The sequence below is a fragment of the Bos indicus x Bos taurus genome, chromosome 8 (assembly GCF_003369695.1).
Source record: "Bos indicus x Bos taurus breed Angus x Brahman F1 hybrid chromosome 8, Bos_hybrid_MaternalHap_v2.0, whole genome shotgun sequence".
Taxonomy (NCBI): domain Eukaryota; kingdom Metazoa; phylum Chordata; class Mammalia; order Artiodactyla; family Bovidae; genus Bos; species Bos indicus x Bos taurus.
Window position 1 is genome coordinate 43,556,318 of NC_040083.1, and position 25,237 is coordinate 43,581,554.

General features: G+C 45.1%; 1 protein-coding gene and 1 pseudogene across 12 annotated transcripts in view; one reads left to right on the top strand and one right to left on the bottom strand.

Annotated features, from left to right (window-relative positions):
* The first annotated feature begins 5,492 nt into the window (after window positions 1-5,492).
* Window positions 5,493-6,806, top strand: LOC113897085 (annotated as a pseudogene).
* Window positions 6,807-11,498: 4,692 nt separating this feature from the next.
* The window catches only part of KANK1 (KN motif and ankyrin repeat domains 1), a 218,070-nt gene continuing 204,331 nt past the window's right edge, over window positions 11,499-25,237 (bottom strand). For all 12 annotated transcript variants that reach the window (XM_027549397.1, XM_027549392.1, XM_027549393.1 and 9 more), the window contains 6 exons: window positions 24,639-24,726; window positions 21,573-21,792; window positions 19,172-19,314; window positions 15,267-15,467; window positions 13,106-13,204; window positions 11,499-12,528 (listed from right to left, as the gene is read on the bottom strand). In XM_027549397.1, coding sequence (XP_027405198.1) covers window positions 12,466-12,528; window positions 13,106-13,204; window positions 15,267-15,467; window positions 19,172-19,314; window positions 21,573-21,792; window positions 24,639-24,726 — 814 coding nt within the window. In that variant the 3' untranslated portion in view covers window positions 11,499-12,465. The remainder of the gene's footprint in view (window positions 12,529-13,105; window positions 13,205-15,266; window positions 15,468-19,171; window positions 19,315-21,572; window positions 21,793-24,638; window positions 24,727-25,237) is intronic.

Here is a 25,237-nt window from a genome sequence, read left to right on the forward strand (position 1 = left end):
TTGCCACGAGGAACCACAACTATGGAAGGCCTGGTTCCATCATGTGTGACATAGGTTTTACAAACTTTTTAAATTTCTATGCTAACCTGTAACAAATACACCTTACTTTGAGACCTGGAGTGCATGCGTGTGCACACACACACAAATATATATGTAAAGTTCATGAACTTTACCATTTATTATGCATGGTTCAACCTTGAGATTTCTGATTGATTTGATTTGTGAAAAGTGCTTATAGATACACTGATTTCGTAACTCGACTGGCTCATGCGTGGGTGTGTTCACCACTGGCCACTAGGGGGAGCTGACACGCCAGGTTGCACAGATGAATGACGTGAGCTGGAGGGCTCAGAGGAAGTGGAAACAACAGTCTCAGCCTTGGCGAGGACCTCAGGATGCCTACACATCCCTTAACAAGCACCCTCACAGAGGGACCAGCAGTGCTCGCTCAGGCTTTATTTAGTTGAACAAACATCTACTTTGTTGACTTAGCTGAATGAACTTAGCTCCTGGTCCCTGTCTCATGTGGGGTGCCATTTAAATGTGTTGAGTGGGAGAACATCCCTGGTCGTCCAGTGATTAAGACTGCGCCTTCCAATGCAGGCGGTGTGGGTTTGATCCCTGGGTGGGGAGCTAAGATCCCACATGCCTCATTGATAAAAAACCAAAACATAAAACAAGCTGTGTTGTAACAAATTCAATAAAGACTTTAAAAATAGTCCACATCAAAATATCTTTAAAAAAAACTATGTGTTGTGTGCTGGTTGTTGGATTTTGGGCTTAGAACTTAGACCCCCTTCCTCCTGGGGCAACACAGAGCTCCTCTCTTCCCTTTTTTTTTTTTTTTAATAGTCTTATTTTTGGCTGTGCCAGGTCTTTGTTGCTGTACAGGCTTTTCTCTACTTGTAGAGAATGGGGGCCACTCTCTAGTTGCTGTGTGCAGGCTTCTCATTGCGGTGGCTTTTCTTGCGGAGTACGGGCGCCAGGGCACGTGGGCTTTAGGAGTTGTGGGTCTTAGAGTGCAGTCTCAAATAGTTGTGTCACAGCGGCTTGGTTACTCCACAGTGTGTGGGATCTCCCTGGATCAAGGATCGAACCCATATCTCCTGCATTGGCAGGTGGATTCTTCACCACTGAGCCACCAGGAAATCCACTCTCTTCCCTTGTTGCACAACTTCTCTTCAGATGTGTCACTGAAAGCCTTGCATGAACGCCGTGTAGACTCTGTCCCACTGAGCAGGTTCTAAACCCCACTACTGTACTCTGTGCCAGGCACCCGCCTCAGCCCTCAGCACAAGAGGCTGGTTGTGTGTGCCATTTTGATTGTGGAGAAATGAGGTCTCTAGAAATGAACTGCAGAAGTAGCAGAGCCTGGGGCTGGTGATCCTGGAGCCCATGCACAGAGAACAATCTCCAAGCATGTCAGCTGCGGTGAGGGCGCCTGGCCTGGCCTGGGTGCCCTCCCTCCCTGACACGGATGCGAGCAGACATCCATCTCAGCTCCTGCACAGCTTCCAAGTCTGCCTGAAGCCATGGGCCAACAGGCATTTCAGACTTCCTCCGGGAGCACCAGGAGCATCAAGCCTCAGCTGGTTAACCACGTCATCTTCAGTGGTTCTCACCATGTTCGACAGTTAACACAGTTCCTACCCTTGTTCTTCTTCAGTCAGGTGTGAGAAGCAGTGTTAAGGTGATGACTGCTGTGTGCTCCAGTGGGACCAGGAATGCATGCTTCAGTATTTGAGTAGATTCAGCAGTAAGTAGACAGCTTATATCCAGAGTAAGCCAGAAGGATTACAATACCATTAAGGGATTCCTTTCACCTCATTAGCAAGTGGTAGAGCTCTCCTCTCTGCCAACCGCCCCATCCCCAACCTTGACATTCACACCCCCAGCATGGTACAACCAACGTCCACACTCCGTGTTACGTGTTAGGATGGGCCAGCTGTCAAAGGGTATTTTTTTTTTTTTTGAAAGTCACTCAGTTGTGTCCGACTCTTGCAGTCCATGGAATTCCCCAGGCAAGAATACTGGAGTGGGTAGCCTATCCCTTCTCCAGTGTATCTTCACGACCCAGGAATCAAACTGGAGTCTCCTGCATTGCAGGCAGATTCTTTACCAGCTGAGTTATCAGGGAAGCCCAATCAAAGGGTATGGGTGATACCTTTTAGCGAGTGCCCAGAGACTTAGCTGGACTTATGTGGTAAGATTGCCTCAGAGCAACTCCATGGAAAAGAATTCAGAAATGATTATGGGGCTTTTCTCTGTTGGCCACAGGAAATAGCCACAGCCTGGGGTGAAAATCAAGTTTGCCAGCTAAGTGCTTAAGGGGACTCCAACACAACTCATGCCAGTCATCTCTGATTCTGCCAGGAGGAAGCCAGAGGCTGTGGAAATCAAATTCCTCTCCTGCTTTCTGATGGAGGCTCCCCAGGAAGAATAGACTAGAGCCATCTAGTTGCTCCCTCAACTGTACCTCACCCTGATCCTTCTCAAACGTTATTTACTATGGGGACTTCCCAGTGGTCCAGCGGTTGGGAGTCTGCCTTGCAGTGTGGGGGACATGGGTTTAGTCCCTGGTTGGGGAACAGGGATCCCACCTGTCATGAAGCAGCTGAGCTCATGCGCCACAAATACTGAGTCCATGTGCTCCAAAGCTCAAGAGACACAACTAGAGTCTGTATGCCACAAAGATCCTGCATGATGCAATGAAGATCTTGTGTGCCACAACTAAGACTTAGTGTAGCCAAATAAATAAATATTAAGAAAAATATTTACTACAAGCTCCCTGGGGGCTCAGACAGTAAAGAATCTGCCTGCAATGCAGGAGACCTGGATTCGATCCCTGGGTCAGGAAGATCCCCTGGAGAAGAAAATGGCAACCCACTCCAGTATTCTTGCTTGGAGAACTGCATGGACAGAGGAACCTGGTGGGCTATAGTCCATGAGGTCGCAGAGTTGGATATGGTGGAGCAACTAACACTTTCACACTTTACACAAGCTCCCAAGACTCTTTCATGACAACACTCTTCTCTTCCAGCTGCTTTTGGGCCCCTTTCCCACCCCACCAGGATTTTCAACAAGCTACCGTTTTCTGTCCACTGCTGGATGTTCAGTCACTGGATGCTCTTTGGCAAATAACTCTAGTTAGGAGCTCCCCTGTGGCGACAATCATGGTAGTGATAACGGTATGCTGAGGACTTATGTAAGGCCTCCTCTGTACAAACATTCTGAAACATCAGCCTCAAGAGAAGATGTGATTGACTACCTCCACACTTTACCGCAGGTATTTAAGGAGGGTAATGGAAGTGTATCTCTTAAGCAACCACCAAATCCTGGCCAGAACTATAATTGGGGGAGGATTTCACTATGAAAGATTTACTGCATTTTATGGTTCCGAATCCTTTACTTTTTTGTCTACAGCCAAACACACTGACATGGCTTTTCAGTTCTTCTCACAAGAGGCAGAACTTGCTTCTTCATCTCCTTGAACGTGAACTGGTCTTGTGACTTTCTGAGGCTGAAAGAATGCCACAGAAATGATGACATGCCAGTTCTGAGCCTAAGCCTCGAGGAGCCTTGTCCACTGTCCTTCTTGTGTTGCAGCCATGAGAACAAGTTTGGGCTATCCATGTGGCAGGAGGCAGGTGGAACAGACCTGAATTGCCTCAGCTGCCTGGCCAAAGCTGGCCTCCGTCAGTTGACAGAAGTGAGTGAGACTGGCCAAGAGGGGCAGGACCACCCCAGTGACCACTGGGACATGTGAGCCATACCTGTTTATTGTTGTATGCCACTGAGGCTCTGAGAGCTGTGTGTTACACGGCATTATTGTGGCCATAGGTAACTGACACACCCACTTAGAAATCAAGAGTGGGATGCACCCCTGGAAGAACTGTTAGAAGCAACTTTCACCTTCAAATAAATAGAATGGGTTCCAGTAGATTGTTTCTTCACTTGCATTGATTACCCCAAAGTGAATATCTTTCTCTGGTCTTCAATTCTAGACGGATTTAATATCCGGGTAGAAGCCAGCAAATGAGCACAAGTGAAAAGTCATTCTTCATTATTAGGCATCACATGAACAGAGGTGGAGAAGCAAAGACAAGAAAAGTGACACCTATCTATATTTTTGGAGACATCAGATAATATGTGACTTCCCTACCCATATGCGGCGGGATGTTTGTAGTGGTTAGTATTTCTCAGGTTGGCATCTACATGTAGAGGTCAGTACATACAGATTGTTGAAAAGCAATCTTTGTAAGAATTATTGGTGGGTAGTGGCAGTGCTTGGCTTCTGTAATTTCAGTGTAGATCAAAAGCACAGATACAAACCTGGCAAAGCAAAGTCATAGTCCCAAGTTCACTGTGCTCTACCGATTGTAGGATTATTGGCCTCCTGAGCTCGGGTGCCAAACTCTGACACATTAAGATAAATAGAAGTACTCTCCTACCTTTTAAAATATTACATAGACCAGAACACAGAGCAGTGTTTTTAAGATAGACACCAAGCTTCTGGCTATTTGGTTATACATATGGTCATATATTCTGACAATGACTGAGTGAGGCATATAGAGGAACTTCATTAATATTCTTTGGTCATTCAAGGCCTGTCATCAATCAATGTCACCAAGTGTTCTTTCTGAAAGTGAGTCTTGTCTCTGAGAGATTAATTTATAGGTAGGGGAGCATATAAACAAGTTTCCCCCTTTCCCAATGAAACACTGACTTCTCCTCCCTCTTACTCATCTTGATTCAGTCTCTGACCCCGGGGCTATGGACACGCACGTCATGCCTTTAGACAGGGAAGTCCCTCAAATTGGTTCCCGGTCCCAAGGGCCCCAGAGGCCATCACTCACAGATGCCTCTGTCTCTCCGACCTTGGCATAAGTGTCTAGATGACCACTGTCCTGGCTCTGTAAAGGGAAACCATTGTACGCTTCTGCCTGATGGTAGAGTAAGAACACAGAGATAGAATTCAGAAGTGGCAGCTGAGAAGACGGCAGCGTTGCACACCCGCTCCTCCCTGCCTCACTCCACTCCTCCCTGCTTCACTGGGGTTTCAGGAGGAGACCGTGACTTCTCAATGAGCATTCATGAGGGAACAAGCCAACACAGAGAGACACTCAGTGGGATTAGCATAAATAAAGATTTCTTTCTCAGCGTTATGTGTGGGTTATTATTTTCTTACAAGACTGCTGTGATTCAAGTAAAGTCTTCTGACCAAATTTTAAAACCCAATTCTGGATGAACACAGGCTTTATAAACACTCAATATTATTATACAAGCTGTAGAAACAAAGAGTTGCCACTAGATAATAGTGGCATAGCTTTGCAAAATTCCTTTTCAAATTGGGGAGCTAAAGTTCCACACATGGAACAGGCTAAAAGATTTAAATCACAGGAAAATGCAAACAAACAAAGGAAATCCCACCAAGATTAGAGAGTGCAGACACTCAGGTGTCCCATCCAGCAGGCACTGTGGCTGAGATAAGGGGAGGTCCACTTCTAACACTTCTTCCCTTGAGCAGTGGTTCTCAAAAGTGTGGTCTCCAGACCAGCAGCATCAGTATCACCTGGGAACTTCTTGGAAATGCCAGTTCCTGGGCCTCTTCCAAGACCTACTGAATCAGAAACTCCGGGTAGGGCCCAACAGTCTGTGTTGTTACGATCCCTCCTGGGGATTCTGATGTGTGATCAAGTTTGAGAAATGCAAGTTTTTAAGACACAATAAGTCTCACAAGATAGATAGGAAAGGGTTTTCCTTCCCAAAGAGATTGAGTCCTTAGTACCCAAAGACATCTCAGTAGTGGGTTACCTTCTCTCCTGTGCATCAAGGATGGTCCTGTACTGAGCATCCTTGGAAAACTAAGAAAGAGCCAAATAGTCTCCTGTGTTCTGTGATTCAGCCCCCAATGACACTGTCCCTGCTGTCCACACGTCAGCTGCTAAGCCCTTTGGCTACAGCAGCACCCTTCCTGGCAGCAATTTCAATATCAGTAAAGAAAAGCTAAGTTATGCTGTGGTAACAAATTGCAGCCTAACGTCCCTAACTTAATGTCATCAAGATTAATTGTACTGTCCATAATACACCTGTAACACAGGTCAGCACTGGACCGCTTGCTCCCTGCAGTCCCTGGGGGAGCCAGGCTGATTTACATCTGCACACTTGATTCCATGACCACCATGATGGGGAAAAAGAGGAGCTGCACACTGGCTTTGAAAGCTCCCATCAGGAACGGACACGTCATGTCATTTCCACTGATGTTTCATGGGCAAGGCAAGTCACACGGTCACGCCTACTGTCAAAAGTGGGAGGGCAGTACCCACAAAAACAACTGGAGGAACTGAAAACCATCCAAATGACTCCTGTTGCAGGTTACATGCTTGGGTCACAATACTCATTGTGCGCGAAGCTGCATACCGACATAAAAGAAGCGGCAGGGGCCTCCTTCTTCTGCCGCTTGTGTGCTCATTCTGTGCGGACGCGGTGCCTCTTTTGTGAAGCGGCAGCTAGGACCCCAGCGCTCACCATGGTGGGTGAAAAGCCCAAGGAAGGAGTCAAGGCTGAGGACAATGATCACATTAATTTGAAGGTGGTGGGGAAGGATGGTTCTGTGGTGAGTTTAAGAGGCATACATCACTTAGTAAACTAACAAAAGCCTACTGTGAACGACAGGGCTTGTCAATGAGGCAGATCAGATTCCAGTTTGACAGCCAATCAGTGAAACAGGCACAACTGCACAGCTGGAGATGGAAGATGAAGATACAATGGATGTGTTCCAGTAGCAGACAGGAGGTGTCTACTAAAAAGGGAACCTGCTACTTTACTCCAGAATTCTCTTCTCCCAGACCAAGAAGACATTCTCAATGAGAAAACTGCAATTTGGCTCCACCACATCCTGACGACTACAGTAATAGTTTCTCTCTCCTTTCATTTCCCCTTCCTCATTCCTTTATTGTACATAAAGTAACTGGTGTATGTGTACAAGCATATTTCATTTTTTAACTAAATGGCCAATGGTATGTTTTGATCGACACAAAACAGAGACGGGATGGGGAAAAATACTGATTCCGTGAAAATTCCCCCTTTTCTCCATTAGTGGGATGCTCATCAGCTCTTATCTTTATATTCCAGTAAGTTATTTTGCTCTCTGCTACTGCTGCTCTGCTAAGTCGCTTCAGTCTGTCCGACTCTGTGCGACCCCACAGACAGCAGCCCACCAGGCTCTGCCGTCCCTGGGATTCTCCAGGCAAGAACACTGGAGTGGGTTGCCATTTCCTTCTCCAATGCATGAAAGTGAAAAGTGAAAGTGAAGTCGCTCAGTTGTTCCCGACTCTTAGCGACCCCATGGACTGCAGCCTACCAGGCTCCTCTGTCCATGGATTTTCCAGGCAAGAGTGTTTAACAAAAAAAAGAACAACATAAAAATTCTTGCATACCTTGTTCGATTGGAGAATTTTAATGTTTTTCATTTATCATTGTAAAACCAAGGACAATTTTATAACTTTTTTGTATGTAGCTGATACATGTAGGGCAATCAGTCTTTAAGCAGGGATAAATTCCTCTAAAAGAAATGAATCCTAGATAGCTTTCCCTTCAAGTCAAGCATCTTTTTTAAATAAACTCATTTACAAAAAAAAAAAAAACTGGCAGGAACTGGCAGGGCAGAGTTCTCAGTCTTACATTCACTATTTCTTTGTTCCTACTGACCTTCAAACAAAATCAATATCTTGGATTGGTTGGTGCAGGATTTCAAACCTGGCCTAGCGGCGCGGTGCTGTTCTGCCGTTGGGTGAGACGTGGAGGGAAGTAGAAGGCCGCCCGGGTGGGGCCAGGCGGACCCGAAATTAAAAAAAAAAAAAAAAAAATCAATATCTTTTTTTCCCAAGAATATCTTAATTCATAAAATGTTTTTATTTTTTAATAAAAAATATTAAAGTTAATATACCCAAAGGAAAGTGCATAAATCATGAGTATACAGCCTGACGAACGATCATAAAGCTGACCCTAACAGGTCAGCTACATAAGGCTAGGAGCAAGCTTGCTGTCGGGGGTGCCCAGCCCCTCTCAGGCCTCTCCTTCCCCTTTCTAATGGGAACACCCCTCGGACTTCCAACACTCATTCATTCAACTCGGATTTATCAGCCAGGGACCGGAACTCTTCAGTCCTGGCAGGTGCTACAAACCCAAGCAGGAAAGCTGATCTTATCAATCTTCCTGTCAGAGGGCTGGCTTTTCCGGGGAGGGACATATTTCAGACAGGGTTTGGTGGCGTGTGTTGGGAGGAGAACTCTCTGAACTTTCTGAGACCCTTATTGATGTGTTGCCTTTATTACCTATTTAAGCACATTCAGCATTTCATAACAGAGCAGATGGAGTCAGAGCCAGAATCTCTTTGCTGCCTGACACATGAGAAGTAAGTGGCCCGCCCTGCTGGCATGAGGTCCCGGACAGCCAGTATTGAGCTGTCCCTGGAACCCCTGGGCAAAGCAGCTCCTGCCCACCTGCAGCTCAGGGGTTTTCTCTTCCTCCCCTTCATAGTGGTTCTAGGGCTGGGTTAACTGGATCTGAGTTGGGGAATGGGGAACAAATGTTTTTTCCCCAGGTATAAGAATGCCATTTGGTCTTAGGAGTATTTTTTATGCAGCTTCTATTATCTGAAAGTTAGGGATATGGTGCCCATTCCCTTGCCTATGAAATCAATAGTCTTGATGGAGAGGCAGAGGACAGCTGGTTTCCTAAAATGCCAGCCCTTCCTCAAATGTCCTCAAAATTAGGCTACACCGGTATTTTGCCTTCCAGCTTCTCTACAAAATCCTTGCCAGAATTCAGGCCAGGTATCTCAGGGACACCATGACAAGTGCTGACTCACTCCATCTTTCACCCTTAAAGAGCTGATGTGACTTCCCAACTCCTCCCCATAGGAAGTAGCCAGGCCTTTGGTGGGGAGGGAGAGCAAGCCTACGCAGCTCTGGAACACTGTGACCAGCAGTTCAGCCACATCCCTTCAACAAAATGTACTTTAAATATATTTTTATGATCAGCTGGGTTCTAAATTACAGCCATGCTGAATAAGAAGAGAGTAAACATATGATTAGTAATTTCCGTATGGCAGAAAGCACCGAACAGTCTCTGGCTAAGGCCCAGGGCTCAACAAGAACTGTTTTTTCAGTAAAAAAGAATATAGAAAATGGCCTTTGTTCCAAAGTCAAAGCAACAGGCCATGACCTTCTCTTTCCTGTATGGTAATAGTCTTCCTTCACGAGGAAGTGGGGAAGGAAAGAAAAGATGAAGTTAGGAAAATGCTCCAAGAGCTGTCTGCCTGCTTAACTTCCATCACTCACTCATGTACAGAGCCACCTCCTCCTCCTATACCATAAACACAGAAAACAGATTCTGGGCAGCCCTGATCCCTGGCCGTCTGGTAATGACTATTCCAGGAGATGCAGAAACGTCACTGAACGTGGAAGAATGCCACACGAAGACTACTCACCAAAGATAAATGATTCAATGTCAGGTTTCTTGTTTGGCTATAGCTCTCCCCACCCCACCTAACTTGTTTGGAAAAGAGCATATGAATAGCATCCCATAATTCAGGAATGATAACATTCTCAGTGTGGACCAGTGGCCACACTGGGGAACACCTAGGATGCTTTGGTAACAGTGCAGATTCTCAGACCTTAAGAATTGGAATGCTCAGGGTGGGGCCCAGAATTTGTATTTTCATCAGCTCCTTCAGGAAATTCTTATGCATGCTGTGAACCGATTACACAAAAGCCTAAACAAAAATAAAACTGTCTCTACTTGCAGCAGGCTCCCTGGACCCCAAAAGGACTTAAATCATTAGGATTTAAAGAAATGTTATTTCCTTTGAGGGGAAAAAAATAGCAGTTTTCTTACCTGATTCTATCTGCAAGAGCTGTTATATATCTGCAGTATTTCATTATTATTAATACAAAAGTCCGGGATAAAATTCTTCTCATTAGCATACTGGTAACTTATGGGAAGGTCCAGTACTTCATGTATTCTGGGGACTACTGCCAAGAGCAAGGCCTCCTCCCCCATAGTAAGTGCAGGATTTAGTCCGTTTAGTCATGATGGTGGAGGACAAGGGGTCAGTTTTGTTTTTTTTCCCAACACTACAGTCTCAAGTTTCCCGCTGCTTTATACCTTTTGTCTTAGGGAGGATTCCAGGTTAGTCTCCACATTTCTAGGGCAAGGATGTTCAGGGAATTGGCTGTCACTTAAAGGTTAAGGCTTCTCTTCACTTAAGCTGGACAATACACTGAGGAGTCTCCAGCCCTCTGTTGCCCTCGCTTGGGGACTGTGCCCAAGTGTCCTGCCACAAATCCCTTTATGGAATGGTGCCTCCATAAATTGCAGCTGTCCCAATGGGGGAAGTCAGGCTGGTTTTATAGTGTGCCAAGATCCCAAGATAAAAAGCATTCTAAGTGCCCAGAGCTAGCAGAGCAAACAAGGCAGAAGCCAGCATATGTTACCCAGAAGTTAGCTCCATAAATACCTCCTTCCAGATACAACAAGCACTCATTTTCTTCTGCAAAACTCAGCACAAGAAGTCAAAGGCAGCACGCAGATGTAGGAATTCATTTTCTTACGCATGGAAGGTATGAGTGCCTTCTCATATGAGTGTTCTCAAATGAAACAAAAGAAAATTCTGAGGACTGCAAACCACCTGAGATACTTCCTTGCTCAAAAGGCGTGTCATGCTGTTAAGGGGCAGAAAACTCACAGCCCCATTTCTCCTCAAACACCAACTCTTCCACTTTTAATTTATTGTCCTATTTCAGGTCTGAGGGAACTTGGGTTTGAATAACTATCTGAAATGAAATTTAGCACAGATCCCAGAGCAAGCAGGTCCATCAAGGGAGGGAAAGGGGTGCTCACGACTCCAAGCAGCTGTGCTGTCACCTTCCTGGTTCAGTGCTGCATCTCCAGTACACCCGGGCTCTCACAAATGGCACCGGTTAAGGTTTACCACCAGCAACTGTGCCAAAACACAGTTACATTTTGGCTGCCATGCTTCTTCATCTCATATGAGAATCATTCCCTTCACCTTTTACAAAGTACCTGAAAACAGGTGCTGCTAAGCCAACAGCATGCTGGAATAACGTGTGTATAGTTTCATCTTTCCTTCCTCATCCCTGCAGGTTTCAACCAGTCACCCAGCAGCTGCCCCCCAAACTAGAGTCAAGGACCAGTGCTTCCGCACCGGAGAAGAGTTAGCTTAGGAGTTAATTGTGAGGTTACCTGTCTGATGAACTGTCTGCCTAATTAGGTCTTAAGTCTGAGACTCCTGCTGTGCAACCTGAGTAATGAGCAGAGCTGGAGATGAAGTCATGTGCTTGGAGGCGTCTCCTTTTGCTGGAGCCTAAGACGAGTGGACAGGGCACTCACCCTCCGCCCATCAGCTTTCGCTGCCGCTGCTGTAAGTCAAAAGGATCAGGGAAGACAGCTGTCAGAAATGAAGCAGGGACAAGTAAAAGAGCTTAATGAAATTTTATTTTGAAAATATGGCAAGAGTCTAAGGCACTTCAAACATTTAAATACATGTAAGACCAAAGTAAATGTGACATGGGATAAAGGAATCCATAAATACATGGAGAACTACACTATGTTTCTCTAGAGGCCAATGGATAGCCAATTTCTCTAACATAATTCAACTTTCATCATTAGACACAGAATTGTGCAATTATTAATAAAAATACAGCAACATTACATGTCATTCTTCATGTCTTCAGTTACTATGGAATATAAAAGTTCAAAATACTGTGTCAATTTTATATAGATACCCTTTGTATAAAATGTCATATAATACAGCCACCTAGATAAAACCAACTCAATAGACTTCCTTTTGTTAAGTTTTATACTTTTTGAGAATCCCACCTTTTATTTTTAAAACCAGAAACCTACCAGCCCAGGCCCGATTCATTCATGATCAAAGTCATCTCAACTTCCTTATTTTAAAATAATAAAGACAAAAGGAAAATCAACAAAACCATCCTGGAATGGAGCTTTCAAAGAGCTTTCCAGTGGGTCCACATTTAGTAAATATAAATACTTGTGGAAAAGCTTTAAAAACACCATGCCAGTGAGAACTTGATACTTTTCAGCAGTGGTGGGGGTGTGGAGAGCAGGAACAGAAGTAACAGAAGTTGCCCACTCAGGTCAGGTTACAATTTCCTACAACTGTACATAACGGAGCAGAGACTCAACAGCAAGTGTGCCCTACACAGAGGGAAGATGGCCAGAAGGGAGGCGTGTGTGCCCTGCCAGAAATCTCTTGCTGGCTCAGCTCCCACTGGCAGCTCCAGCCTTCAGCCCCCGGTTTTCTGTGTTCTGTTTGCTGGTGAGCTCAGGCACAATGTACATTCAGTATCTGTCAGCCCAACAGGAACAATTAGCAGCTTAGAGGTGGCATGTAAATGGACGGCTATTTGCACACAATCAGTCAAATGACCCTCGGTGGGTGGGACCAGGAGATGTCTTCCTTCCAAGTCTAGGGGTGCCCTAGAGACCAGGAAAGGAGAAAAAAAAAAAACTGGGGGTTAGTCAGTGACCTCATGTAGATCTGTCCTCTGTGACACAGGAACTCTGTGAACACCACGCATGAGCCAGAGCGAGGAGGGCTGGCACCCCATACACGGTCCTCCAGCGGGAGCCGCTCTCAGGCCAGCAGGCTTGGCAGAGCCACCTCCAGCTGTCCTGGGAAGTCAACTTCCTGCTGAGAGGGAACCCTCAGCCCTCAGGACCACAGGCTGCTGCTCACTGTCAACTTTAAGAAAGATGCCAGGAAGGCAATGTGTATTCATGGGCTCAAGATGTGCCATTTGTATAACTCTGTCCAGACTAAACCCTTCCTGTGAGGGTGTGAGGACAAGCAGGCATCCAGCCTCAGCGGTGCTAACCATTAGCACTCCTGGCCCTCTGGGTGGGGCAAAAATGATGAATTCTTACACTCCAGACTCAAACTTTGGTTTTCAGAATCGTCATGAAACCTGCATGTCCTGTCAATTCCCCAAGGAAGGGGGCCAGCTAGTCTGGTGGCTTTCAGCCTGCGTATGAACGCCAAGTGCACAACACTGACCGGAGACGGGGCTTTGGCGAAGTTGACGTGGGCGTACAGCAGGACAGCAATGTCCTTGTGTCCGGCTTCCAGGGCTATCGAGAGTGCGGTGCTGCCATCCTGGAGACGAGATGAAAACAAACCAAGTCGGGCTTCTCAAACTTCCAGGTAGCCAAAAGCTAACAGCACCAGTCCCTCTCAACTGGGTAAGGCTCCCCAGTCTAGCTGTTTGTTCAGCTCTTTAGGAAACCTTCTGGACCTCTTAGGTGCCAAGCCTAAAGGACGTTAGGATGACAGAGGCACAACCCCTACCCTGCCCTCAGATAGGGATCAGCCCGTTGCCAGTGTCATCACCTCATGATGGTCAGTGTGTATGTCTGCACACAGGGGAGTCTCAACAAAAACAGGCTGCCCAGGAAGGGTTCTAATTCACCCATCTAGCCTACCGGCAGGGGGGCAATAGGCAAAGGCAGGGATAGAAACGTTAACTTTTTTTTCTTTTTATAATTACAAATGAGCCATCAAGCAGCGTGATGTCTGTTGATTGCCCTGCAATTTGCCAAGAATCTCTTAGCTTTCCTCTTGGGGAAGGAGTTGGTCCTGTAGCCCTAACCACCCTTGTAGAATGCTCCAAGTCACACCTACATTTAAGCACTGAATCCTGTTGCCCTGCAGGAATATATCTTATGGATATACAAGAGGAAACACTAAATATGGGAAACAAAATGTTCAGTTAGGATTCCATTAAAATGCAGGAATTTAGATGGATATAAAGATGTATCAAGACAAAAACAGTATACTAGACATCAAGTATACCTTAACCAAAAGTAATTAACAATAATAAAAAGACAAAATATGGCACAACTTATTTTCCTTTTAGTCCTGGGATAAGGATTCCCTTTTGGTCACCAGTGGCAGGGAACAATCTGTGTGTGGTTTGAGCCTTAGGGTCCTCCCTCCCACTCTGAATTCTGGGAGTTACTTTTCTTCCAGAGGCCAGCTGGATACCCTCTTGCTCCTTGAAGGATAAGGAAGTAAGCAGGGGACCAGGATTTCTGGAAGTCACTGCGGCTCGATGGCCTCTTATTACAAGATCTACAAGCTGTTCTTTGCTGAGAATAGAAGCAAAAGCAAACAATCAAGGCACATGAAACACAGACTGCTCTTAAGGAAAGAGAAGCTGGAAACTGGCCCTCCTCTGCAATGGAGCGAAGGGAATCTGGTGCAACCGCAGCTCACGTGCTCCCGGGGAGGTCACTGCAACTGCAGAGGCCAGTCAGTCCTTCCTGCCAGTGAATGCCTGTACTGACTGGCTCTTCCTGCTGGTGTGGGCCTACAAGGATCTCAAGTGTAGCGCAAAGGAGAATGTTTTCCCTCTAATCTCTTAGTGTTTGGGGCCAATGGAAGCCCTGGTTTCAACCTGTGCTCCAGAGAGATAAACTTTCAAAAAGAGAACCAACCCAGCCAGTCCTCTGGGACCTGGCCCTCTGAATCTTGTCACCACCCAAATGTTAGTTCCTGCACCATGACCTATTGGTTCTCTTCCTCTTTGGTCTGGAGACACCCAGATCAGCAGCTTTCCTCAGAATTTTTTCCAGTTTTCCAGTCAAGGGGTTATCTGGGAATGGGAAAGTTTGGGAACTGGGAGAGGAAGGAGATGAGAGTGACAATGATGGGAACAGCCCGAGAAGGAGTGGGAAAATGTGCTGAAAACAAGCCAAGACAGTCTGGATCCCCTAGCTGATGAAAGGTCACAAATTATTCACTCGGATGGGCCCCAGTGAAGGGTTTCCAAGTGGACCAGGGGCGGGGGGTGGGGCTGGTCCTCTTCTTTCAGGTCACCTGGCAGTTACCCACACCAAATTCGCTTCTGTATTATGAATCTGTTTATCTCCCTTCAGTACACTGGTTCTCGTACATGCCCATCACCTTCTTCCTTTTATAAATTTTGGAGTGAGGCCTATTTCTCTTTCTGCCCTTGGCTTCAGTTAATGGGAATATTAGTTTGTACACAGAAGATGCTGCCAAGCTGGGCTGTGAAGGGAAGTGGCCTGGATGACAACACAAATCCCTGAGGAGGATAAAGGAGGATTTGCTCTCTCCCCTGGTCAAGCAGCACTGCCTCTCCCCCAAGTCCCTGCATGTCACTGGCCTGGAGGCCCTACCAGCGAAGACAGCTTACGTTGTCCTCCAGGTGGCCATTGCAGCCTGGCTGGGCCAGCAGCAGCTTGACGATCTCCACGTGCCCGTGCTCACTGGCACACATAAGGGCGGTGGAGCCCTCGTCGTCCTGAATGTTGACATCAGCCCCGCAGGCCAGCAGGCCCTTCACCATGTCGATCCGCCCGTGACTGACTGCCAGCATGAGGGCCGTCTGTCCTGCCTGTGAGGAGAAATGACAGCAGACTTGAGAAGCACGTGGTGGGTTGGCAGGGTGTGACCCACAGTGCGGCTGTGCTGGGGGAAGGGAAGCAGGGAGAAAGATAATGGGAAAGCATTGACAGGGAATTACTTGGGGCTGGGTGGTGGCAAAAAAAAAAAAGATCAAAGGCAAACCACTTCAGTATTCTTGCCTTGAGAACCCCATGAACAGTATGAAAAGGCAAAATGATAGGATACTGAAAGAGAAACTCCCCAGGTCAGTAGGTGCCCAATATGCTACTGGAGATCAGTGGAGAAATAACTACAGAAAGAATGAAGGGATGGAGCCAAAGCAAAAACAATACCCAGCTGTGGATGTGACTGGTGATAGAAGCAAGCTCTGATGCTGTAAAGAGCAATAGTGCATAGGAACCTGGAATGTCAGGTCCATGAATCAAGGCAAATTGGAAGTGGTCAAACAAGAGATGGCAAGAGGGAATGTTGATATTCTAGGAATCAGCGAACTGAAATGGACTGGAATGGGTGAATTTAACTCAGATGACCATTATACCTACTACTGCGGGCAGGAATCCCTCAGAAGAAATGGAGTAGCCATCATGGTCAACAAAAGAGTCCGAAATGCAGTACTTGGACGCAATCTCAAAAACAACAGAATGATCTCTGTTCGTTTCCTAGGCAAACCATTCAGTATCACAGTAATCCAAGTCTATGCCCCAACCAGTAATGCTGAAGAAGCTGAAGTTGAACGGTTCTATGAAGACCTACAAGACCTTTTAGAACTAACACCCAAAAAAGATGTCCTTTTCATTATAGGGGATTGGAATGCAAAAGTAGGAAGTCAAGAAACACCTGGAGTAACAGGCAAATTTGGCCTTGGAATACGGAATGAAGCAGGGCAAAGACTAACAGAGTTTTGCCAAGAAAATGCACTGGTCATAGTAAACACTGTCTTCCAACAACACAAGAGAAGACTCTATACATGGACATCACCAGATGGTCAACACGGAAATCAGACTGATTATATTCTTTGCAACCAAAGATGGAGAAGCTCTATACAGTCAGCAAAAACAAGACCAGGAGCTGACTGTGGCTCAGACTATGAACTCCTGATTGCCAAATTCAGACTTAAATTGAAGAAAGTAGGGAAAACCACCAGACCATTCAGGTATGACCTAAATCAAATCCCTTATGATTATACAGTGGAAGTAAGAAATAGATTTAAGGGCCTAGATCTGATAGACAGAGTACCTGATGAACTATGGAATGAAGTTCGTGACATTGTACAGGAGACAGGGATCAAGACCATTCCCATGGAAAAGAAATGCAAAAAAGCAAAATGGCTGTCTGGGGAGGCCTTACAAATAGCTGTGAAAAGAAGAGAAACAAAAAGCAAAGGAGAAAAGGAAAGACATAAACATCTGAATGCAGAGTTCCAAAGAATAGCAAGAAGAGATAAGAAAGCCTTCTTCAGCGATCAATGCAAAGAAATAGAGGAAAACAACAGAATGGGAAAGACTAGGGATCTCTTCAAGAAAATCAGAGATACCAAAGGAACATTTCATGCAAAGATGGGCTCGATAAAGGACAGAAATGGTATGGACCTAACAGAAGCAGAAGATATTAAGAAGAGATGGCAAGAATACACAGAAGAACTGTACCAAAAAGATCTTCACGACCCAGATAATCACGATGGTGTGATCACTGACCTAGAGCCAGACATCCTGGAAGTCAAGTGGGCCTTAGAAAGCATCACTACGAACAAAGCTAGTGGAGGTGATGGAATTCCAGTTGAGCTATTCCAAATCCTGAAAGATGATGCTGTGAAAGTGCTGCACTCAAAATGCCAGCAAATTTGGAAAACTCAGCAGTGGCCACAGGAATGGAAAAGGTCAGTTTCCATTCCAATCTCAAAGAAAGGCAATGCCAAAGAATGCTCAAACTACCGCACAATTGCACTCATCTCACACGCTAGTAAAGTAATGCTCAAAATTCTCCAAGCCAGGCTTCAGCAATATGTGAACCGTGAACTTCCTGATGTTCAAGCTGGTTTTAGAAAAGGCAGAGGAACCAGAGATCAAATTGCCAACATTCGCTGGATCATGGAAAAAGCAAGAGAGTTCCAGAAAAACATCTATTTCTGCTTTACTGACTATGCCAAAACCTTTGACTGTGTGGATCACAATAAACTGTGGAAAATTCTGAAAGAGATGGGAATACCAGACCACCTGACCTGCCTCTTGAGAAATTTGTATGCAGGTCAGGAAGCAACAGTTAGAACTGGACATGGAACAACAGACTGGTTCCAAATAGGAAAAGGAGTTCGTCAAGGCTGTATATTGTCACCCTGTTTATTTAACTTATATGCAGAGTACATCATGAGAAACGCTGGACTGCAAGAAACACAAGCTGGAATCAAGATTGCCGGGAGAAATATCAATAACCTCAGATATGCAGATGACACCACCCTTATGGCAGAAAGTGAAGAGGAACTCAAAAGCCTCTTGATGAAAGTGAAAGTGGAGAGTGAAAAAGTTGGCTTAAAGCTCAACATTCAGAAAACAAAGATCATGGCATCCGGTCCCATCACTTCATGGGAAATAGATGGGGAAACAGTGGAAACAGTGTCAGACTTTATTTTTGGGGGCTCCAACATCACTGCATATGGTGACTGCAGCCATGAAATTAAAAGATGCTTACTCCTTGGAAGGAAAGTTATGACCAACCTAGATAGCATATTAAAAAGCAGAGACATTACTTTGCCAACAAAGGTTCGTCTAGTCAAGGCTATGGTTTTTCCTGTGGTCATGTATGGATGTGAGAGTTGGACTGTGAAGAAAGCTGAGCGCCGAAGAACTGATGCTTTTGAACTGTGGTGTTGGAGAAGACTCTTGAGAATCCCTTGGACTGCAAGGAGATCCAACCAGTCCATTCTGAAGGAGATCAGCCCTGGGATTTCTTTGGAAGGAATGATGCTAAAGCTGAAACTCCAGTACTTTGGCCACCTCATGCGAAGAGTTGACTCACTGGAAAAGACTCTGATGCTGGGAGGGATTGGGGGCAAGAGGAGAAGCGAACGACAGAGGATGAGATGGCTGGATGGCATCACTGACTCGATGGACGTGAGTCTGGGTGAACTCCGGGAGTTGGTGATGGACAGGGAGGCCTGGCGTGCTGTGACTCATGGCGTCGCAAAGAGTCAGACACGACTGAGCAACTGATCTGATTTGGGTGGTGGCAGTCATGGAGAAACTCACTTCTTGTGAACTATGAGATCATAAGACTCTAAAGTCATGAGTCAGTTTTCCCTTTGGCTTGGAGGGTCCATCTCATGATAATAAGGAGCTGAGAAGTTTAGAAGATGGTCACAAGTCAACTGTGATCACACCTGGGTGAGGGGCCCTGTGCAGGCAGGAAGACACTGTGATCTGGAGACAGTCAGGGAGCAGTGGCCACTGGGTAGATGGTGGGAATTCCCAGTCACTCACAGGCAGGCTGACCCAGGATTCACGTGCACATGGCTTCAAACAGACGCAATGCAAGGCAGAGAAGGGAGAAGTTTCCACTGTGTGGTTAAGCTGGCGTTTCATGGGTGTGTTTGGTCATCAAGCACATGGACTGTGCTCAGTGGTTAGGAGCATGGCGGGGGCACTTGTGCAGGTCACAGCTATGCCAGCTAGCACAGAACCTGCAAGTAAGTGCACTCACCTGGCTGGCTTTGGCGTTCACATCCCCACAGGCGAAGAGCTCTTCCACGACTTGCATGTCCTTCTCTGCTTCCACGGCAGCGAGGGCTGCCAGCATGATGGGGGTGTACCCTGCCTTATTCTGGTGATCCACGTTACACACGTCTGCAAAAACATGAGTCTCTTGAGGCAAGAACCAGTCTTCCAACAGCATCAGTTGCCCTCCTGAACTGAAGGTGTGGAGTATGGGAGAGCCCAGTAAAATGGCCTCCAGCAGTCAAAGTCCCAGAGTGAGTCAGAAGGAAATGTGAGAGATGTTTTCATACTAAACCAAAGAAAAAGTTTTTTTCTAGGTCATGAGAAATGACAGCAAGCTTTCACAGCCCCTCTTGTTTGCAAATAGCGGTTGAACTACAACAGCTTGGAAGTCTGGGAGGCTGTTCCAAGTAATGGTTGCTTTGAAGAATACAATATAATGTGGAATCTAGACATTAATCTCTGTCTAGAAAATCACCATTTTGGAGTGAAGAAGGTGATCAGACTATAAGGGAAAGAAGGATTTGTAGAGGCTTATGTAGGAACACTGAATATGGTGTTCCCCACTCATAAACCACTGCTCACTCTGAGACCCTGAGCTTGCTGCTCTCATGTATGACCCTTCAAATTAGAATCCAATCATATGACACCCAGCTCTAAGAATTGTGGTCTGACAGCAACTTTAGTTAAATCCCGTACAAACTGTCAGGGACTCCTAGACTGAATAAACCAGAACTTATCTAGTCCTGTAATTCTTAAGGAGTCTTCAGGGCTTAAATTAGGCTTCCCAGGTGGCTCAGTGGTAAAGAATCCATCTGTCAGTGCAGGAGACGCAGGAGCTAGAGTTTGATCCCTGGGGTCAGGAAGATCCCCTGGAGGAAGAAATGGCAAACCACTCCAGTATTCTTGCCCAGAAAAGTCCATGGACAGAGGACCCTGGCAGGCTACAGTTCACAGGGTTGCAAAGAGTCAGACATGACTAAGCATATACACACACAGGGCCTAAATTATCCTGCAGGCATCCTTAAGTTCCTTCAGCACTTTCTAATAAAATGAAAGGAATGGGAAGTGCAGGCAAGAAACTTTTTATGTGAGACCAGATACAATTAAAGTGCTTAGGGTGTTTCTGTCATTGAGACTGAGAAGAGACTGTATGGTGAAAAAGTTTTTAAGTTCTAAACAACTGCATACTAGGGACATAATGGTATTTACAACAGTGTGTATTTTTTAACAGAGAAAAGGAAAAAGAAAAGAAAAAAGCTGTCTGATGGAGAATCGGGTGAACAGACATGCTCTTCGAGGCACCTTACTATCTCTGGCATTCGGCTCTTTGCTGATGTTGCTAGTATCCTAGATTTACAAACATTCTTTATGGAGCCACAATCTCAATCTATAAAGGTGAGCATTATAAAAAGTGAAGTAAACCCAGAAAAGTGATTAACCAAAGCCATCCAACAATGGAACTAAAATAACTTAGTTTACCAAAATATCCTGCCCATGCAAAATTTCCAAGGGTAGATTAAACTGTTACTTTCAGGAGCAATCCTGAAATCCTGTTCTTAACTTTCCCGGATATTATCCACTTCTCTGTTTAAACAGTAACCTGCGCTGAGAGTATCATCAGCTCTGTTTATAGTCTGGAAAGTCTGAAGGACTTTCCTCTGGGAAGGAGGCTTGGAATTCCTTCCTTTAAACTGGAAACAGTTTTATCCTAACATGACCCTTAAATTGGGAACAATCAAACTTAGAAAAAAAGATAGAATTGTTTGGTCTCTTCTCTGCATTAATCTAATGTTCCCAAAACAAAGCAGAAAAAAATTGGGACAGTTGGGTCAAGAAGCAGAATGGGAAAACCGGACAATTGCATTGCATATTCTAAATCAGATGTTCACACTGCGTTCTCACTCATCAGAGTGAGGTACTGTGGATTCTGTATCCATCAAATTAGAAGTAAAAATACGTATTTCAAAAAGAAATAAAGTGACTTGTAGACTCAAGGTATTGATAATAGGGCTGTTCCATTTGAACAAAAAGTTGAAAGCTCCCTATTTCTCAAGGGGACCCTTCTATGTAACACCCCATTACTCCATGTTTAATACATCCATTGGCTACATTCTCGAATGGAATGTGAGGCATGTGTGTTACCGAGGATACATCTTGCTGAACTGCACCACCGAATATCCTCAATGGCACCTTCCAAAACAGATCTGGAATCTGCTTCAAGCCTCCCATGAATGACTCAAGAATGAGATTCTTACCGTCTCATGGGGCAAAGCAATGTAAAGGCTTTTAGAAGGGTCACCAAACTGAGGAGTGGGTCGGCTAGCTCCTTCGAGATGAGTCACAACCTGAGTCTGTTGGAGGAGAGAAAGGGACTGCTAGTGTACCCGCGTCCAAGAGCATCTTCACGATCTCGAAGTTGGAGTGGGACACGCTGTAATGCAGGGCGGTGTTGCCGTTGCCGTCCGCCATGTTGATGACGTGACGCAGGACTTCCGGTGAGATGGCCTCAAAGGCGGCTATGTAGTCCCCCACCATGGCCGGGATGGCCGACTTCTGGCTGGACACGCGGAACCACTCGTGCTGGAGGGTGTTCAGACAGAACCGCTGCCAAGACACCAAGCAGTTGGCCATTAGCAGTTCTATTTATAGACCTTTCTGAGACCTAGCTGAAAGCCCAAGAAATCAGGCCTTTTATAGTCAAAGCACATGCAGATAGACTTTGGTCTCAAAGAACAACTAATAAAACCCAGAGCCCTCAGAGAAGCCTCAAATTCCAAACTGAAGTATACCTTCTGATTTGCACACACGCACATGTTCTAAATTCTATATCATCGTGCAAGAATTACACCAGGATGCTAAAATTCTAATTCTGCTAGCGATGAGCTGTTCAAAGCTGGGGAAGATACTTACTCTGTACCTCAGTTTCTTCATCTGAAAAATGGGCTAATAAAAATACCTTTCCTTCACCATGTTTGTGATGACAAATGAGGTAATACATGTTAAGTCACTTAGGCCAGGGTCCATTTATTATTGAACTATTAATATTATGTAGGGAGGTTGGCCTTGAAAATGATTTTCATAGTAATCAGGACAGGAGAAATCATTTGACACAATTAGGTTGCCTCCTTCCTGTCCAGTCCAACTTCAACTCCTTCAACATCCATCTCCACAGCACTAGGCTGCAGACCATAACCATGCAGGCAACCTGATTCTTACTACATCCCAAATAAAAATGTTCAACCACAGAAAGAGAATAAAAAGCAAATTACTTTTTGCTGAAACAAATTACTTTTTCCCATCAGGACATCTGCATCTGGTCATCAGCCCCACTTGCCTTCCCTTAGGCTGTGGACACATGAAATTGGCATTTCATAGTTTGGGTCACTTGAATGAAAAGGGTCCTGACCAGCAAAGAATTCATCTAATTTTTCTTTTCTTCTGTTCACTCACATATTCAGATTTCAATTCCTCTGGATACCTCACACAGAAGGAAGGGGAATTATATCATCTGGTTGTCAAACTCTGTTATAACTACATATTCAGTGTCCTGATATGGTTACATGGCCTTGGCGTTGCGATCATTCACATTTGGAACTTTTCATAGCACAGTACTTTAAACATGTCTTTACTGAATGAATATTCAGTTAACAAAAAAATGGACCAATCCTGGGGTGTGTGCTAAGAATATGCTTGACAACTGGGGCCCCAGAAATGTTAAGTCCTCCCTGAGGATCACATAACCTAGTATTATAGGTAAAGTCCCTGGTGGCTCAGTGGTAAAGAATCCACCTGCCAATGCAGGAGACACAGGTTCGATCCCTGGGTCAGGAAGATTCCCTGGAGAAGGAAATGGCATTCCAGGGAAATTCTCATTCCAGGGAAATCCCATGAATAGAGGAGTCTGGGGGGCTATAGTCCATGGGGTCACAAGAGTCCGACAAGACTTAGTGACTAAACAGCAATAACAATGGGGAAGGTAAAAGTAAAAGTATATAACAGCCATAAAATCTGGGGTCTGAAAGCATCAGTTTTAAGTTCAGGTTAAACCTAGTGGGAAATATTAACAGTGCAGCGACCTTTCCTGGTTTTATTATTTGTGACCAAGGTACAGACAGGCACTTAGTCTATACTGATAAGAGTTCAACATGTACATAAATGTCCCCCTAGGCTGGGGACTTCATTTAGTATTTCCTTCTGTAAACATCACTGCTATGCTCCTTTTTCAGTACAATATTTGAAGGTCAAGATTCAGCTGGCTCTGATAAATTTAAGTTTCTAAAGCAATATAAACAGATGTGAAAAGACAGCATAATTTTCAAAAATGATGCCATATAACAAGGTAACATGATTTAGTTGGGATGAAAAAAAACCATGGGATGAGAACTGAAGACAGGTATCATCCATTCCAAGCACTAACTAGCAGCTACTTATAATCTTTAGGGCCTCAGTTAAAGCGGGATAGACCAGGATAGTGTCCTGGTGGGAACACGTATGTCCTTCTCCTGTGCTAGCCATCACCAATTTTTCTTCAGATTGTGTTTGTTATGTGAGGAAAACTATTTGCCTTTCCAGCATTAGGTAATTCCCTAAGTCTCTTCCATCTTAACATTTTGGTTTCATAACTCTACAACTTTGTGAGACCTATGAATCAACTTGTCTCATCAGCTGCAGACTTTGATTATTTAGCATAAAACTTCACATTAAATCTTCCACTAATATGCTAAGATTCAAATGAACATTACTATCTAGAATAACATGAAATGCTATACCTTCTCAATGCACTGAATTCAAGTGTCTACCAGAAGGCTGGTCTAACCTATGAAAGAAGCTGCAAATCTAAACATCCCTAGAGCAACACACCTGGCAAGAACATCTGATTCACCATGGCCATGGAAATATTTATCTGTCCTATGTTATGCTACTCATGCTCCTTAAGGCAAAACTGTCTACCTCTTTGCCGCAGGCTTCTAAATCTCTCAAGCTGTGAGAGGCCAACAAGTGCAGTTATTTCTAGGTTTAAAAATAGTGACTGACTGCATTCCACATCAGAGCATAATACACAGTTTCATAATTGGAAGGAATGCTGACCTCGGCTCAGATAGGTTTCTCTTAAAAACACAGGCTAACTTAAAAAATTCCAGGACTCTGCTCCCTGGATCACAAGGTTCTGTAAGCAGCCGGACATGCAGAAAGATGACAAATGGCTGCAATTAGCCCTCCTTTCCATATGCAAGTATCTGCCTCGCAGATGCTCAGCCCCCAAGAAAAGTACAGGCTGGAGAAAGAAGATCTGAAGTCAGGCCTGAGGGAGACATTCACAGGGTCGTCCGGCACACAGGGCAGCAGGATGGTCACTCTGCCCACGCACTAGGAACAGTCTGGGGGGGAAAGAGTGCAGGCAGCAACAGCCCAGGGCCTGCCGAGAGATAGGGTCTATAGGTCAAACTCACCATATCCTTGCTGGTCAAAGCTTTGGGGTCATTTATATTATTTTTCAGTAAGTTGCATGCAGACAACATCTTTTCACTTAATTCATATCTAGAAAGGGGGAAAAATAGAAGAAAGAGAGCTCAAGACTGACTACAGAAGGAAAGGCATCTTTACCTCAAACTCTATAACCCTTTACAAGACCAGGAGCCCTAAGTCAACCTCAGCAGGTTGTGGTGGCGCTAGGTGCCTGCCTGGGAGAGTCCAGATGCCCGAGGTCGGATGCTACATACAGAGCCAAGGCCTCCAGCTAGAGCTCTGGCCTTATTTCATGAGGGTAGCTTTCAGTTTCACCACTTTGGCTTGTGTGGCATTATGGAGATTTTCCACTGCTTTGGTTCTAAGTTCTTAAACATATTTTTACTCTTGAGGGGTTGAGGAGATCTGAATTACCACACACCCACTACGCTGACCAGTAAACCACACATGTGAAATCACATTTGGTGACTCAGGAAGGGTTTGTTTAACCCACATGAAAACATGAACTTAAAAGTCAGATGACATATGGCATATAAAGTATACCTCAATAAAGCTTTAAAAAAAAATAACATATATCAAAATA